Source organism: Vitis riparia, chromosome 2, assembly GCF_004353265.1.
Source record: "Vitis riparia cultivar Riparia Gloire de Montpellier isolate 1030 chromosome 2, EGFV_Vit.rip_1.0, whole genome shotgun sequence".
Lineage (NCBI taxonomy): Eukaryota > Viridiplantae > Streptophyta > Magnoliopsida > Vitales > Vitaceae > Vitis > Vitis riparia.
In genome coordinates, this window is record NC_048432.1 from 10,699,927 (window position 1) to 10,713,759 (window position 13,833).

The following is a 13,833-nucleotide window of genomic DNA, read 5'->3' on the forward strand; positions in this document are numbered from 1 at the left end:
TTACTAGCATAATCATCAAGAAAGAAGAAGTAAAAGAGTCAGAGTGCTTGGAGGAGTTATCCACCTTTGACATCCTCATTAGTGAGTCAGTGTTTGAGTTGACATCAACAATAGAGAAAAGGGACTCATCCCTGGAGTCCTTTAGTGTGGGAGAGCACTTTAAAGGCCAAGGTGATGAATGGTTAGTAATTATCACATGTTCCTGCCATTTTCAACAAACAAGTGTGCTCACTTGCTAACTTTGTTGAAGGCACAGTAGTTGATTTTGTTTTGCTACGAGTCATGAGGCTTGTATAGGTGTTGTGTGTCGATTGAGCAATGACAATCTTGTCATCATCCTTGTTGATATGCACATGTTAAGTCTTTTTAGATGTCATTATCTTATAAGTGATCAATTTCTAAGAGAAAAAAAAAAAAAAAAAAAAAAGGAAAACAATCCCCTAAATGTGCCAGAAATTTGTATGCATAAATTTCGTGAAGTCTTACAAAATTAACAAAATTATAAAAAAATAATGTGAACACAATTTTTGTTAAAATTAAGATTCTTTTAACAAAATTCTCTATGTTAATATTCTTTTTAAAAAATATTTTCTCCGTGATTCTTTCACTTTGATCACACTTTGAAAGATAATGACAAAAATGCTTACTTTATTTTGAAGATCAATTGAAGGCCTTGAGTGGTTTGTTTTCGAATGAACTTTCGAGATTTCTTGGACTTGTAGAGAAAATTTATAAAACCTTTTCTTTTCTTTGTAAAACCTTTTTTTTTTTTTTTTTAGAGAATTAAATTTGAAATCAATTTAATTCATTAATTCAAAGAATCCAGTTCTTTGATTTTGGTAACTTATTGCCTTTATGAACAAAATTTGCTAATAAAAAATATTTATTTTTAATTTTTTTAAGATTTATTTTCTTTAGAAATTTGTTAAAAAGAAAATACTTATTTTTTTTTTATTATAATTAGAAGATTTAATTTTATTTATAAGATTAAATTTTATAACCTTTCAAATTTTCAGGATCCTTTGAATACATGTCACCTATCAAATTAGGCATCACTTATTGAGTTTAAATTTGGTTGAAATGATAACTCACAATTTTGAAAATCAATTTAAGGTTAATTCAAATAAAAAAAAAAAATTGATGTCTACACGTGTCATCATCTACTACTATTTTTACTGTTAAAATGATGACTGGATGTGATAGGAGATGATGCATTAAAAATAATATTAATAAAATATTAAGTAACTTTAGACGTAAAAAATTAAAGAGTTTGAAAATGGAATTTGGTATTTTAATAGGAATCGCCACGTTACCAAATGATTAAAATAAGAGAAAAATTTGAGAGGGCCGACGACGTTATTGGAAATAAGAAATCTGTATAAATGAATACTAGTGGAATTTAATAGAGGTGGCGGAGAATATTCTTTCAATTTCTCTCCAACTTTTCTCATCAGGCAAACAGAAGATAAGGTGGAGGAGGAAGGCGAGGCAACATAAGCAAGGGGAAAAGGAAAGGAAGGGGACTAGGTTCACAAGTTTCTCTCTCTTTCTCTCTCTCTCTCTCTTTTCTCTCCTCACCAAGGAAGGGAAGAGAAAAGAAAAGGAAAAGGAAAAGAAATTATAGATAATGGAGAGGAGAGGAGAGAGGGATTGCAAAGAGAATGTTGAAGGGAGGTTTCCTTTAACCTTTTGGGAGGTGGCAGGGGCATCTGCGGTGGTTGGGGCCTTCGTGTTGGGTCTTGCTTGTGTGTATTTGACCATGCCCGCCTCTGATTACAGCTTCCTCAAGTTGCCTCGCAGCCTTGAAGATATCCAGATTCTCAGGTATTTTTTTATTCTCTGTTTGTTTCCAAGGAATATGTTTTCTCTGGAAGGATTTGGTATTTGAGTTTGCGAGGGATCTGGGTTTTGTGTTGGTTCTCTGCTTCGATTTGGTTTTTGTGTTTTGCGTGGAAACAGAAGCTCCATTGCCAATTTGGCTGTTAGGTTGGATTGCTTACAAATGGATTTTTTTGCAATGGAATCTGAATTTTCGCGGAACCCCATGTAATTTTCGTTTCTAAGAAATTGGAGTTCCAAATCAGATCCAACTGTGTGCTACCCATTGCAAGCTCTTTTTTTTTTTTTTTTTTTTTTTCTTTTGATATTTTTTCTCTTTTATTACCTCAAATTGAGGTTGGGATGGGGCTGAGGGATATGGCTTCCCATTTGGAATTATCGCAAAATGGTTATAATATTATTGCCTTTCTTATGATCTCGTTTCGTCTGTTTGCATGATCAGAAACGCAGTTGAGAGGTTCCTCTCCTTATTTCTTTTCCTCTATTAAAAAATATTTCTTTTACGCCTTTGCTTGTGTTGGTTGCACAACATTGGATTTGATTTGGGTTTGTTTTTGTTTTTCGCATTTGTGGAGTTGGGGGTCTTATGGAATTCTTTTTTGGAAGGGCCCAAATCCAAAATTACCCAATTCTGAGCAACCAAACAAGCCTTCACCTCATTGACAGAGGTTTGCTTACAAGACCAGAGTATTGATTTCAAAGGCATGGTGCCAAAAGAATTGAAATGGTTCTGAAAGTTGCTTCTTGTAATTTTGAGTAGGCAACTCTCAAGGGTCCTGAATGGGGGTTTCCCGTAATGGGATCTATCATAGGGTTGTATTAATCTTCATTTGAAAAGATTTTAGACTCCTATGCCCTGACTGAGGACATGGTAAGAATGCTAGAATGGCTGATAAGGCATTGTGGATTTTTCTGATCTTTAAATCTGAGTCGTGTACACCCATTCCAAGGTATAGAGATAATGACTTGGATTGTAATGAATGAGGCAATGGGAGGTCATCTTGTTGCTTCTTTTATGCTTTTAACCTTGTGGCTTTCTTCATTTGGTAAAGGGTCCTTCATAAGTTACCTCCAATGATTGTCAAAGAAGTTTTTGTGGTTTAATCATCTAATATGAAATAGTTTCTTAAAAGGAATGAGAAAGCCATCAAGTTAGATGCAGATATCCATCAATATCTTGACCTGATAACTTGAGCAAACATGGCCTCCTGGTCCACTGTCACATCATGTTAAAAATGGAATTGGATTAACTGTAACGCTTTAATTGATATGTCTGGCTATATTGTAAGTTTATGATAGTTATGGATATTGAAATTTTATGAACTACTTATCTATTGACAAAAGAGATGTGACTGTATTATTTTCTTAATGAATTTACATGGATCTAATTTTAGCAATCTTGTTCTTTGAAATGTCTTGCTGGATAGTAAGTACTTCATCAAGTTTGTCATGGGAGATTGTTGATTCTGATTTGTGGATGTTTCTCTTTGGTAGGGATCACCTTGAGGACTACACAAGCGACTACACCGTACAGGTTCTGGTGGGATATTGCATGGTCTACATTTTCATGCAGACCTTCATGATCCCAGGTACTGTTTTCATGTCGCTGCTTGCTGGGTCTCTTTTTGGAGTTTTAAAAGGTGTGGCTCTCGTCGTGTTCACTGCAACTGCTGGTGCTTCATCTTGCTATTTCCTCTCAAAACTGATTGGACGGCCCCTAGTTTCATTTCTTTGGCCTGACAAACTAAGTTTCTTCCAAGCGCAGGTGATTCTGGACGCCTTTGGCAGCCTTCCTTTCTTAGATGAAGCAACATATTTAATGAAATATTTCCCTTTCATATTCTAGGTGGCTAAAAGAAGAGAGCGGCTGCTGAACTACATGCTTTTCTTAAGAGTGACCCCAACATTGCCAAACACATTTATTAACGTTGCTTCACCGATGGTAGATGTGCCATACCACATTTTCTTCCTGGCAACCTTCATTGGACTGATTCCTGCTGCATACGTCACGGTCAGGGTAGGTGTTAATTACTCTTGCCTGTTGGATTATTAATGATTATTTCCTGCATTGCTGGGAATGGGAATAAAATTCTAAACGCAGGATATACAGGAGTCTATTGATTACTCACAGTTCACAATACTGGCAATGTCCATGAATCATGTCTGCTCTTGAAATATTTGCAGTGAATGGTAGAATGCATATAGTGAAGAAAAAGGTTTGGATAGAGTGCCTAAGAATGTTGGTTTCCTTTTCCTTGGTTTTATACAGGCTGGAATAGCACTTGGAGAGTTGAGGTCAGTGGGGGACCTTTATGACTTCCAGTCAATTGCGACTCTGTTCCTTATTGGAGTTGTTTCTGTCACCCCCACATTGATGAGCAAGAACAAATCATAGTATTCTACCACATATGGCTCATGTGTGTGGAGTTGGGGGGGGGGGCCATGAAACTTGAGCAGTCACTGCATTCATGTACAGATTAAGCAAATAAATGCAATGTGCAACCATCACTGCATCTGCAACTGGCTGGCTGGCAGGGTGGAAATTGAATTGGAGGGCTTTGAGCTTGGATAAATTCTCTGCAATCTATTTTAAGATTTGGGGGTGGGTTATGGGTTTGTAATTTGCTTAATTCCCCTAGTTAGAAGAAAATATGGATAGGAACAATATTTGGAGGAAAAATTTGTATCATGGTTAAAAAATTCAGGTGTAAAGTACTGATTTATCATTGTTCCAGTGCTCAAATACAGTCATTGATTGATTTGTTATTCGATTCGGAATGGATATTGATCTGTGGCACAGTTGGTATAACATACATGGAGTTTCCCCATGCCTACTCTTTTACATTTGTGGAGGATGAAGGTTTACTATTAGGAGTGCAATATGTGCAGGTTGATCGGAGTCGTTTTGGGTTATCATTTTTAATAGAATTGATTGATTAAGATGATGAAATAGTTTTTGAATTTGTAAATCTAATCTTTTTCATGTTTGAACTTGAAAAATAACTTAACATAAATGTTAAACATTACAATTATTTATATGTATGTTTTAAAAGATATAAAAAAAAATATTTTTATAGAAAAAGACTAATGGTATTTTTTATTAAAAATTGGTATTTTTTAGGTTAAAACAAATGGAAGGTTAGACTTAGGGTCACAAAACTCGTTGATGGAATATTTACAATGTATATTATTTTATATAATAATATATATTTCATTTATTTTATTTTATTTTTAAAATAATATATAAGTTTATATATATATATTGGGATAATAGATTGAAAGGAACAAAATTTTCTCAATATTGCAAAAGTAACTTTCCACTTCTAATAGGTACAGAGGATTTTATACCTTTTTCGTATGGTAGTTTTCAATTTTCATTGATGAATTTTCTTCTTCCACCATTTTCATAAATTGAATTGAATCAACCCACGATATTTTCTCAATATTACAAAAATAACCTTCCACTTTTGATAGGTACATAAGATTTTATACCTCTTTCGTTTGATAATTTCCATGAATGAATTTTCTTCTTCCACCATTTTCATAAATTAAATTGAATCAATCCATAATATCGTAAGATAAAAAATAGGGTTCGATTTTAAAAAATAAAGGGAATTAAAATAAGGCACTTAGAGTTTCTTTTCACTTGATACATGAAAGTTCATATGAAAGAGTTTGAAAAACTAAAATCAAATAAGGAAACAATGAAACTTACTTTATGTTATATATCATAAAAAAGTTTGTTATTATTATTTAAATTTTGATACAAATATATTAAAAAATTTTAAATTTTGAATCATTCAATCTGAAATCAGATAGAACAAAAACTTAATTTGAACTTAAAGAATTAAGGTTTAGTACCTCGAGTTGGGTTGAGGTTCGGCATTATCTGGTTCTGCCAAAACACGTTCTACTTAATATACTATGGATTATCAAAGTGGAGATAAATTTTAATGAATTAAAATTACATAATTGATCAATTTTTTTGTTAATTATAAACAAATCATAAGCTTCTATTTCATCATTTTAAAATGAAATCATTAACCATTTGATCCATTTCTTTGTTGATTCTAAGCTTTTTATTTCAATATCTTAAAATATATATAACAAACAAATGTAATCACACCAAACCACATTTTAGAATTTTTAATTTTTTAAAAGAGCTTTCAATTTTATAAAAATAAATAAAAACTGCTCTCAAAAATCCTACAGAAAATCAACTTGTGAACAAATAATTCAAATTGCCTGCACTACAATTTGTTCAGGAATGAATACAACATTAACCACAACTTTATATTGTAATCCTATCAGGATGAAAGCTTTCACAGCACTTTTCAGCCAAGCTGCATCCAGCTACTGCATTTTCTTGGGCCGTATTTTCCTACCGAAATTTCTTGGCTTTCTTGCTCCGCCGCCCACCCTCTGGGGTCTGGCTTTCCAGCTTCCGTTTTTTCCCTGTTTGTTTTGAACCACCACCACCAGCAGCCTGTACTGCATTGATCTTTGCCTTCCTGGCAGCAACTGCTGGTCTTTTCTTTTGTTGTTCTTTCAGTGTATTCTCCTTCTGGGTTTTGGATTTGAACTTCACTGCTTCCCTGGTTTGCAGACGGCCTTTCTTTGGGACACCAGATTTGCTTGCTTGCAAGCCCTGGTAGGAGATGACAGACTTTGTCTTCAATCTATTGCTGCTTTCCAAGGAAATCCTTGAACCCGTCGCCAACTTCTTGGCTGGGGAAATATCTGCCTCCGCAGGTATTGGATTTCTTTTCTTAGATGGTGTGGTGGAACTAGGCTTGGCATGATAGAGCCTCAGATCCCGGTCCCGCAGCTTCAAGTTTCGCTTCTTAACAACCAAGTTTGCAGCATCCTTCACATAAAAAAATTCAATACTTATAAGTGTAATAATATATGGTAGAGTAAATACAAGATTATAGCTTAATTGCAAAGAGATTAAAAAACCATAGGAAATTTTAATTACAGGCCTCCCCATAACCCTATTGGTCAAAGGAAAAACACACTCCCAAACAGGTGACCGACCACTCCTAAATCAGCTATCATTGTATCCATGTTGGAACTTGGAACCCACTGCATGGCTAGCAAAATACGCACCAAAGATAGAGATAGATCATTGCAATAAACAATTTGTCAATTAGATTACATCAAGAAAGCATTACTGCTGAAGAACAAACATTGAAGTACAGTGGAACATTTTAGAGTGAAAAGGCACCATAAACTCTATAGCCCTGTTCTAACTCGATTTGACTTGTACATGCTTCCTGCTTTGGAGCAACACAATTTTAACTCAGATGGAAGAGTTTTATTTAATACCATAAACATGAAGTTCCTATTTCAACTTCATTTTTCCCCTTCTTAAAATCCATGCTTGCAGTCTAAGTTTTAAAATAGACCGTCTTCTAAATGTTTTGATTTCAAAGTTGGCCTCTTTTACCTGCATCAATTCACTAGTACAACAGTTTATTTTGGGTAATAAATAAGTTGCAAACTTTCAGATTATTGCTACACAATCATCTGACTGTTAGACTTAAAATCATGAACAGTACAATATCATGTTTATACTACCATAAGTAATGGAAGATACATGTAATGAATCACATCATGCACCCTCCAAACAGAAATGAGAACATAATGTTACTTCAAACCTAAATGATCTTACATGCATCAATCATATCACATTTGTAGCAAATCATGTGCTCTGATGATACCAGTATGAGGATCAACTACCCCAGACAGGAACTGTGGTGGAGATTGTTGTGGGTTGTTACAAGAATCAGATAGATATCAACTCTCAAGGAGAAATTGGAGGAGATAGATAGGAGGGTTATGGAGACAATGGGTGAATATATCAAGAAGGGTGGAGTGGGAACACTAGGCAGTGACAGCTCAATGGATGGTGCCTATGGTGTAACAGGGATATAGAACAATTCCCTCACAAAAAGAAAGGCATGGGGAGATCAAATCAGATATGCAACCGCAAATATTTCCTCTGTTGAGAAACTATTATGATTATTACACTTCAAAATACTTTCTACTTGATGCAGGACTTGTAAATAGATACAGAATTTGACGATCAACTATTAAAAGTTGTTGCCATGTGCAATGAGTAGATTATGATATATTTCTTAGTTGTTTTTTTTTGGTGTAATTCTTTATCCTTGCTCTATAGATATAAATTTTCATAATATAGAATTTTCATTGTCTCTCCACGAATATCTTATTTAAAAATTTCCATATCTGAGGCGAGTTTTCAAGAAACTGCTCAAATTTTAGCAAAAGCTGCTCTGCGGGGTCGTATCGATTGGTTGATGGTGAGAAGAGATATATTTTACATCCTAGAGGGGCTATAATTGGAGATACCATTGTTTCTGGCACAAAAGATCCTATAAAAATGGGAAATGCCTTACCTTTGAGTGTGGTTTGAACTATTGATTTACGTAATTGGAAGTAACCAATTAGGTTTACTACAAAACCTAAAAATCGATCCAATTTGAGGTACTTGTTGAAGAGATGAAATATAACCAAGGTGTATCTTTTTTATCAAAGGTTGAATCAATCATCATCAGAATAAATAGGCCAAAAATTAGGATACATTCTGGAATCTATGCAGAGTAGGTGCCCTATTCAGCAATACAGGATGCCCCCGCTTAACTTCCTGAAGTATTTCCCATACAATCGGTACTTGCTACTGCTGTTTTTCCCCATGTTTTTTTTTTTTTTTTCTCTTTTTCATTTTTGCTTCTTATTCTCTTTATTCCTTCCTAATATTTCACCTTAATTTCAAATAAAACAGTTAAATAGCAGCCTTATTTCCATTAAACTCAAAATTTTCAACAAATCAAACCAATGCACCACTGTTTGGACAGACACTGGGGAGGAAATCCTTAATTTGAATAATCATCAACTGGGAAGGAGCATGGGGAAATGATGTTGCTCATGCAAAAGGAAGAAGGAACCGGTAAGCTGCACACTTCCTAGGGAAATATGGTTCATGGTGTTTGTGATTTTTCTTATTCCTTTAGTTCTTGCCCAGATATGAGAAATAGATGCTTAAGAGTCGGAGTGGAAGTTCCAACAGGAAAAGCAGTGGACAGGAGGGGAGAAATTACTCTTTGTTTAGCTTGGCAATTGGAAAGAGGAATAAGAGGGCTTTTTGTGGGAATGGAACCCACAATTCCAAAATGGAAGCGTTTGTGCTTTTTCTTGCTACAATCGTAGCAGAAGGTGTTCCTGGTGGTAGGAGTTCTCTTGTGGGCATTGTCGGCAGCTTGAGAAGCAATAGGGATTAAAGAGCTTGGTTTTTTGTTTTCTATTCTCTCCCTTTTGTATTGATGTGCTTTGAGCAGTCCAGGAGGTATAAATGGGTTGCACCCAAGTCTGCAATCCTTTAATGTTTATTCTTTTTATCTTTAAAGAGGAAAGCGGCAGCATGAGATAAATGGCATAGACCAACTGCGATCCAATATGTTCACCCACTTAGCTATTTCAGTTACTAGAATTTATTTAATTTTTATTTTGGGTAAGATGTCTGCAAATTTGGTGCAGTATGAGTTCCACAACTTTCTAATATAAGAAAAACAATACAACAAATTCAAATCATGCCTTGGGGAACATGAATAAACCGTGATGCCCAGGTATAAATAATATATTCTATAGTTGCTTCATGGGGATTATCTGGTTCACAAACTTAGGTTTTCTAACAAACAAGAATAATGTCCACCATACAGGAACCTTAGTAATAACACATCAAGGCTGAGCATGCCACATAATGTCAAAGTGAAAAAGAATCGACATCAACAGATTGAAAAATATGTAAGAGAACAGATCATACCTTTGTTTTAAACAGAATATAGGCAATACCCTTTCCTACACTTGTATGAGGATTTCTAACAACCCGAACAGCTTCAATACTGGACTCCAGGCTATCTATACCGCAAAACAACTGATAAATTTCTTCAGCCTGCAGAGAACAAACGTCCAGATTTTAAAACAGGAGCAACAAAAGAATGCACACTTGAAGTTCATCACTTCATATAACATATAAGAATGGATTACCTTCACATCAAAAGGGAGGTTTCCCACAAAAACAGTCCTCTTATTATCATAAAGTGAAGCATCATTCTCTCCTTTCAATTTTTTGCGAGGTGGACATGCCCTATCAACACGGATGTGATTTCCTCCAATCTATATCACAAATATAAGATCAAAACAAATACTTCACCTCCGAAATTACTACAGCAACAGATATTTAAATTTTGGAAAGGCGACTTACCACAGACATATTATGAGACAAAGAAGTCTGTGCTGATTCCTCGGTCTTGAAAACAATATAAGCATGGACACTGCAAGACATGAAAATTCGTGTGAACGGAAGAAATGGAATAAACTTTACAGGACCATTAACTAAATCATAAGAACATTGTCAATTAGAAGATGAACAATGCAATTTTCCCTGGTGCACAAACTATAACTGCTGCAAATCAAAATTCTATAAGCTATGCCAATAAATGCCACCAGATATAATTTTCGAAATTGTAAACCAAACAAGTAAAAAAAATAATAACAGAAAACTGAATGATGGACAAAGGTTTATAAATTCCAACAGGTTTGCAGAATTCAAACACAAAGAGAATCAACATAGTATTCAGCATTATTCGTACCTGTCAATAGAATCATTGATTTTTTTCGAGATTATCGCACCCTTTCTTGGTTTTTTGCTCTGATCGAACAATCAAATGAGGAAGAAAGAAATAACACCATTAACATAAAAGAAAGAAGCAAAAAAAAAAAAAAAAAAGTATTCCTGTAGCAAAAAATAAATGCAATTCAACATTCAACAACACACTCACATCCAAGATGGGAACAGAGCGAATCCTCACAGACTCAACCTCCCCGAACACGCTAAATTCCTTCAACAAAGCCTTCTTCTTGATCTTCAATGGCAAATTCCCCACAAAGACAGTCCTCAAAAGCTTGCTTTCATCATCAAACCCCTCCTTCGAGACCAACATTTCAGCAGGATTAACCACGCTCTTCCTCTTCTCCCCAACACCCTCCACTTTGGCTACCGTCCCATAGTGTTGTGCCTCATACTCCTCCTCAATCTCATCCCTCTTCCTCTTCTTCTTCTTCTTCTTCTTCTCCTTCCCCTTTTCTGAATCCACCATTTCCTTCACTTCAGATCCCGAATTAGGGTTTCCCTCAGAACCCAAAATGATATCTTTTCCCTTGTGTTTCTTCAACGTTTTGTTCGACTCAGAAACCGAATTAAGAAGTTCTTCATTCGATTCAGAACCCAAATTAGGGTTTCGTAGTTTGTCGTTCTTAGATTTCTTGGGCTCGACCACATGCTGAGCTTTTGGAGCATCTTCAAGAGTTTGAGAAGTTTCGTCAGTTTCTTCGGTCCTCTTCCGCTTCTTGACCTCAGAATCGGGAATGCTAGGGTTTTCAAAAGGAAGTGTTTGGGAAGAAAGACTGGGCTTTCTTCGGAAGGGATTGCTGTCGGAAAAGAGAGAACGTGAGGAAGCATCATCTTTGGGAAGATATCCGAAAAGGGTTTTGAAAACGTCGCCGCTTTCGGGATCTTTGGGCTTCTTCTTCCCCATTGCGGTGGAGGTTCGGCGCTAAGGAGGGAAGAGCAACTGTTTGACAGGGAGGAAAGGGAACGCGGAAGCAAATATTCAAACCTCAAATCCCTAGAGGTGTGTTTGGCTGCACGGATTAGCAGACTCCTCGTTTGGGAATTGGCAACCTTTTTATTTACGGGAAACGGCTGCACGATTTTATTATGAACTTTTTACTAATTTATAATTTTTTTCAGCTTCATACTTCAATTATACCTCTCTCCTGACGGCTTAAAGCATAATTCTTCTATTTAATATTTAATTTTATCAAAATACCGTCATAATCACGTAAAGTTATTCTAAATGAACATTTGATAAAACTTAATACATATTACTTAATGACTTAAGTTGATTGTAAGTTAAATTATATTTAATATATTAATTTAAAACTTATTATTAATTTTTATTTTTAAATATTAAAAGTTATTTGATAAAAGTAATTTAAAGTTTATTATAAATCATGTAATTGAAACATTTATTGTAAAATATGATCAAATAACAATGATAATTGTGGTTTGGAGTCAACATGATAGACCCAATACTTCAAACTAATCCAAGGGCAATACAGAGCAAGAATATGCACATCTAATTAATGAACTCAACATGATAGACCTCTGTCATATTAGGGTAGTACAAGCCAAAGTTCTGCTCTGTGCCCCTGGGTTTGAGATTTTCATTGAAAATGGCAAACACATAAGCCTCTATGCTCTCCCCTGGCTTCTTCGGTGTCCCTTTTGCTCCTGATAAGTGTGCTACCAGGTTGTTGTTATACATCCTTGCGTTTTCAATGGTTGCAATCTGACCATTTTCATTGGAAGGCCACCCACTCTCCGTCACCACCACCTTCACAGAGTCCCCTCCGGCCCTCTCCAGGGCTGTGTAGGTGGCATCAGCGATAGCGTCAAACAGGTTCTTGTATTCAAGCTCCCCATCCCTCACAACCACCCGGCTACTATTGAATAGGGCGTAGTCCAATGGGACGTTTACCGGGTCATTTATGTATGAAAAGTAGGGGTACACATTGACGAGAAAAGGGCTTCCATTTGCTGCTAAGAATCCTGTTATGGATCTCATTATTGGGTCTATGTCCATGGAGAATTCCCCTTGAGAAGGAGGGTATGAAGTTCCAAGAACTGCAGTGGAAACGCTGGTACTTACGGGAATACTGTATGGGAGTTGGGCATCTCTCAAGGCCTGATCGAGATTCTGCATGGCTGGAAACACATAAGCTGCTAAGTTCCCAGGGATGACTTCGTTTCCTGCTGATATGTACCTGAACCGGACATTTTGAGAGTATGGAATCACATTGGTACTGACCCAGCTTCTGGCAAAGGAGAGGTCGGCGGCGAGTTGTGGGAGGTCCTGGTTTAGTGTTCCAAGGACAACTTCAATCCCAGAGCCTTGTAGAGCATCAAGGGCATCTAGGTTCGGTTCAAAAAGACGAAGTCGGTTTATGTTTCTGGATTTCAACAGCGCCACAACCTGGGTTGAAGGTGGGAGGTTGTCCCCTAGCCTTCCATAGTTGACTCCAATGGTTCCAGCTTCTGCATCAAGATATATGGCAAATTCAAATAACATGAAGGGGATTACAATTTCAAAAAAAAAATCATGACGAAAAAATAGTAAAGCAAATATACCTGCATAGGAATCAGATTGAAGAAAGAGCAGAAGAGACACAACAGTTATGAAATAGTATAGCTGAGCCATTGAAGCAAAATTCTGAGGCACGCTGCTGCTCTTTTTTCTGATAAGAGAGAAAGTAGTGTTACAGGAAGTATTTATAGAGTTAAAGATAGATTTTTGTTATAATCATCAAAATAAATCCACTGTTTATGACTCAGAATGCATGCGAGATGATCAATCATTTTAAAAGTTGAAATTGCGGGATTGGTGGATTGGAGGAACGGCTTATACTTGACCATGAGCCAATTTGTCCTGTATTTTTTAAGTTCAAGAGAGAGCCAACCTTCAGGATTTCTTATGTGTTATAATTGGCTTTCATCGTACGGCGGCAGCTGATTCTGATTAGGACCACCCCCTTTGGCCAAAAAGAATCATTTTTTTATGTGTAAAACAAAATTTTTGTTTTATCCGTGGAGTTTAGATATTTAAGTAAAACTGAAACAACGACGAACCCATCCTAATCAAGAATTTCAATAATAAAAAAGTTCCTTCAACTTGAGGGTCGGTCTTATCAATTTGGTTTTGATTTTCTTATCTTCTAATAGATAAAAACCGAATAGACGGTGTTTTAAAACTTATATATTATTATTTAATATTTGATAAATTCTTTTATATTAAATTATATTAAAATACTTCATTATTTTTATATTCTGGTCAAATATATATATATTAA

At 35.7% G+C, this 13,833-nt stretch overlaps 3 protein-coding genes across 3 annotated transcripts; 1 reads left to right on the forward strand and 2 right to left on the reverse strand.

Moving 5' to 3' along the window:
- The first annotated feature begins 1,397 nt into the window (after positions 1–1,397).
- On the forward strand, positions 1,398–4,667 carry LOC117907029 (uncharacterized membrane protein At4g09580). Its single transcript, XM_034820361.1, has 4 exons — positions 1,398–1,824; positions 3,334–3,604; positions 3,686–3,856; positions 4,109–4,667. Exons 1-4 carry the CDS (start codon positions 1,628–1,630, stop codon positions 4,232–4,234), a joined length of 765 nt encoding a protein of 254 aa, XP_034676252.1. The 5' UTR covers positions 1,398–1,627; the 3' UTR covers positions 4,235–4,667.
- A 1,366-nt stretch (positions 4,668–6,033) lies between these two features.
- On the reverse strand, positions 6,034–11,563 carry LOC117933355 (RNA-binding protein 34). Its single transcript, XM_034854720.1, has 6 exons — positions 10,704–11,563; positions 10,515–10,573; positions 10,127–10,196; positions 9,910–10,038; positions 9,686–9,814; positions 6,034–6,706 (listed from the first exon to the last, which is right to left on the reverse strand). Exons 1-6 carry the CDS (start codon positions 11,457–11,459, stop codon positions 6,221–6,223), a joined length of 1,629 nt encoding a protein of 542 aa, XP_034710611.1. The 5' UTR covers positions 11,460–11,563; the 3' UTR covers positions 6,034–6,220.
- A 368-nt stretch (positions 11,564–11,931) lies between these two features.
- LOC117905089 (putative glucan endo-1,3-beta-glucosidase GVI) lies at positions 11,932–13,207 on the reverse strand. The gene is made up of 2 exons (XM_034817993.1): positions 13,115–13,207; positions 11,932–13,021 (listed from the first exon to the last, which is right to left on the reverse strand). The coding sequence occupies exons 1-2, from the start codon at positions 13,182–13,184 to the stop codon at positions 12,063–12,065; spliced, it is 1,029 nt and encodes a 342-aa protein (XP_034673884.1). The 5' UTR covers positions 13,185–13,207; the 3' UTR covers positions 11,932–12,062.
- Positions 13,208–13,833: the final 626 nt, after the last annotated feature.

Coding starts and splice junctions, on each gene's coding strand:
- LOC117907029 (XM_034820361.1), top strand. CDS start 1,628: ATGGAGAGGAGAGGAGAGAGGGATTGCAAAGAGAATGTTGAAGGGAGG. Junction 1,825..3,333: donor GAAGATATCCAGATTCTCAG/GTATTTTTTTAT, acceptor TCTCTTTGGTAG/GGATCACCTTGAGGACTACA. Junction 3,605..3,685: donor TAAGTTTCTTCCAAGCGCAG/GTGATTCTGGAC, acceptor TTCATATTCTAG/GTGGCTAAAAGAAGAGAGCG.
- LOC117933355 (XM_034854720.1), bottom strand. CDS start 11,459: ATGGGGAAGAAGAAGCCCAAAGATCCCGAAAGCGGCGACGTTTTCAAA. Junction 10,197..10,514: donor ATCAATGATTCTATTGACAG/GTACGAATAATG, acceptor CATGTCTTGCAG/TGTCCATGCTTATATTGTTT. Junction 6,707..9,685: donor ATATTCTGTTTAAAACAAAG/GTATGATCTGTT, acceptor TTTTATGTGAAG/GATGCTGCAAACTTGGTTGT.
- LOC117905089 (XM_034817993.1), bottom strand. CDS start 13,184: ATGGCTCAGCTATACTATTTCATAACTGTTGTGTCTCTTCTGCTCTTT. Junction 13,022..13,114: donor TCAATCTGATTCCTATGCAG/GTATATTTGCTT, acceptor ATCTTGATGCAG/AAGCTGGAACCATTGGAGTC.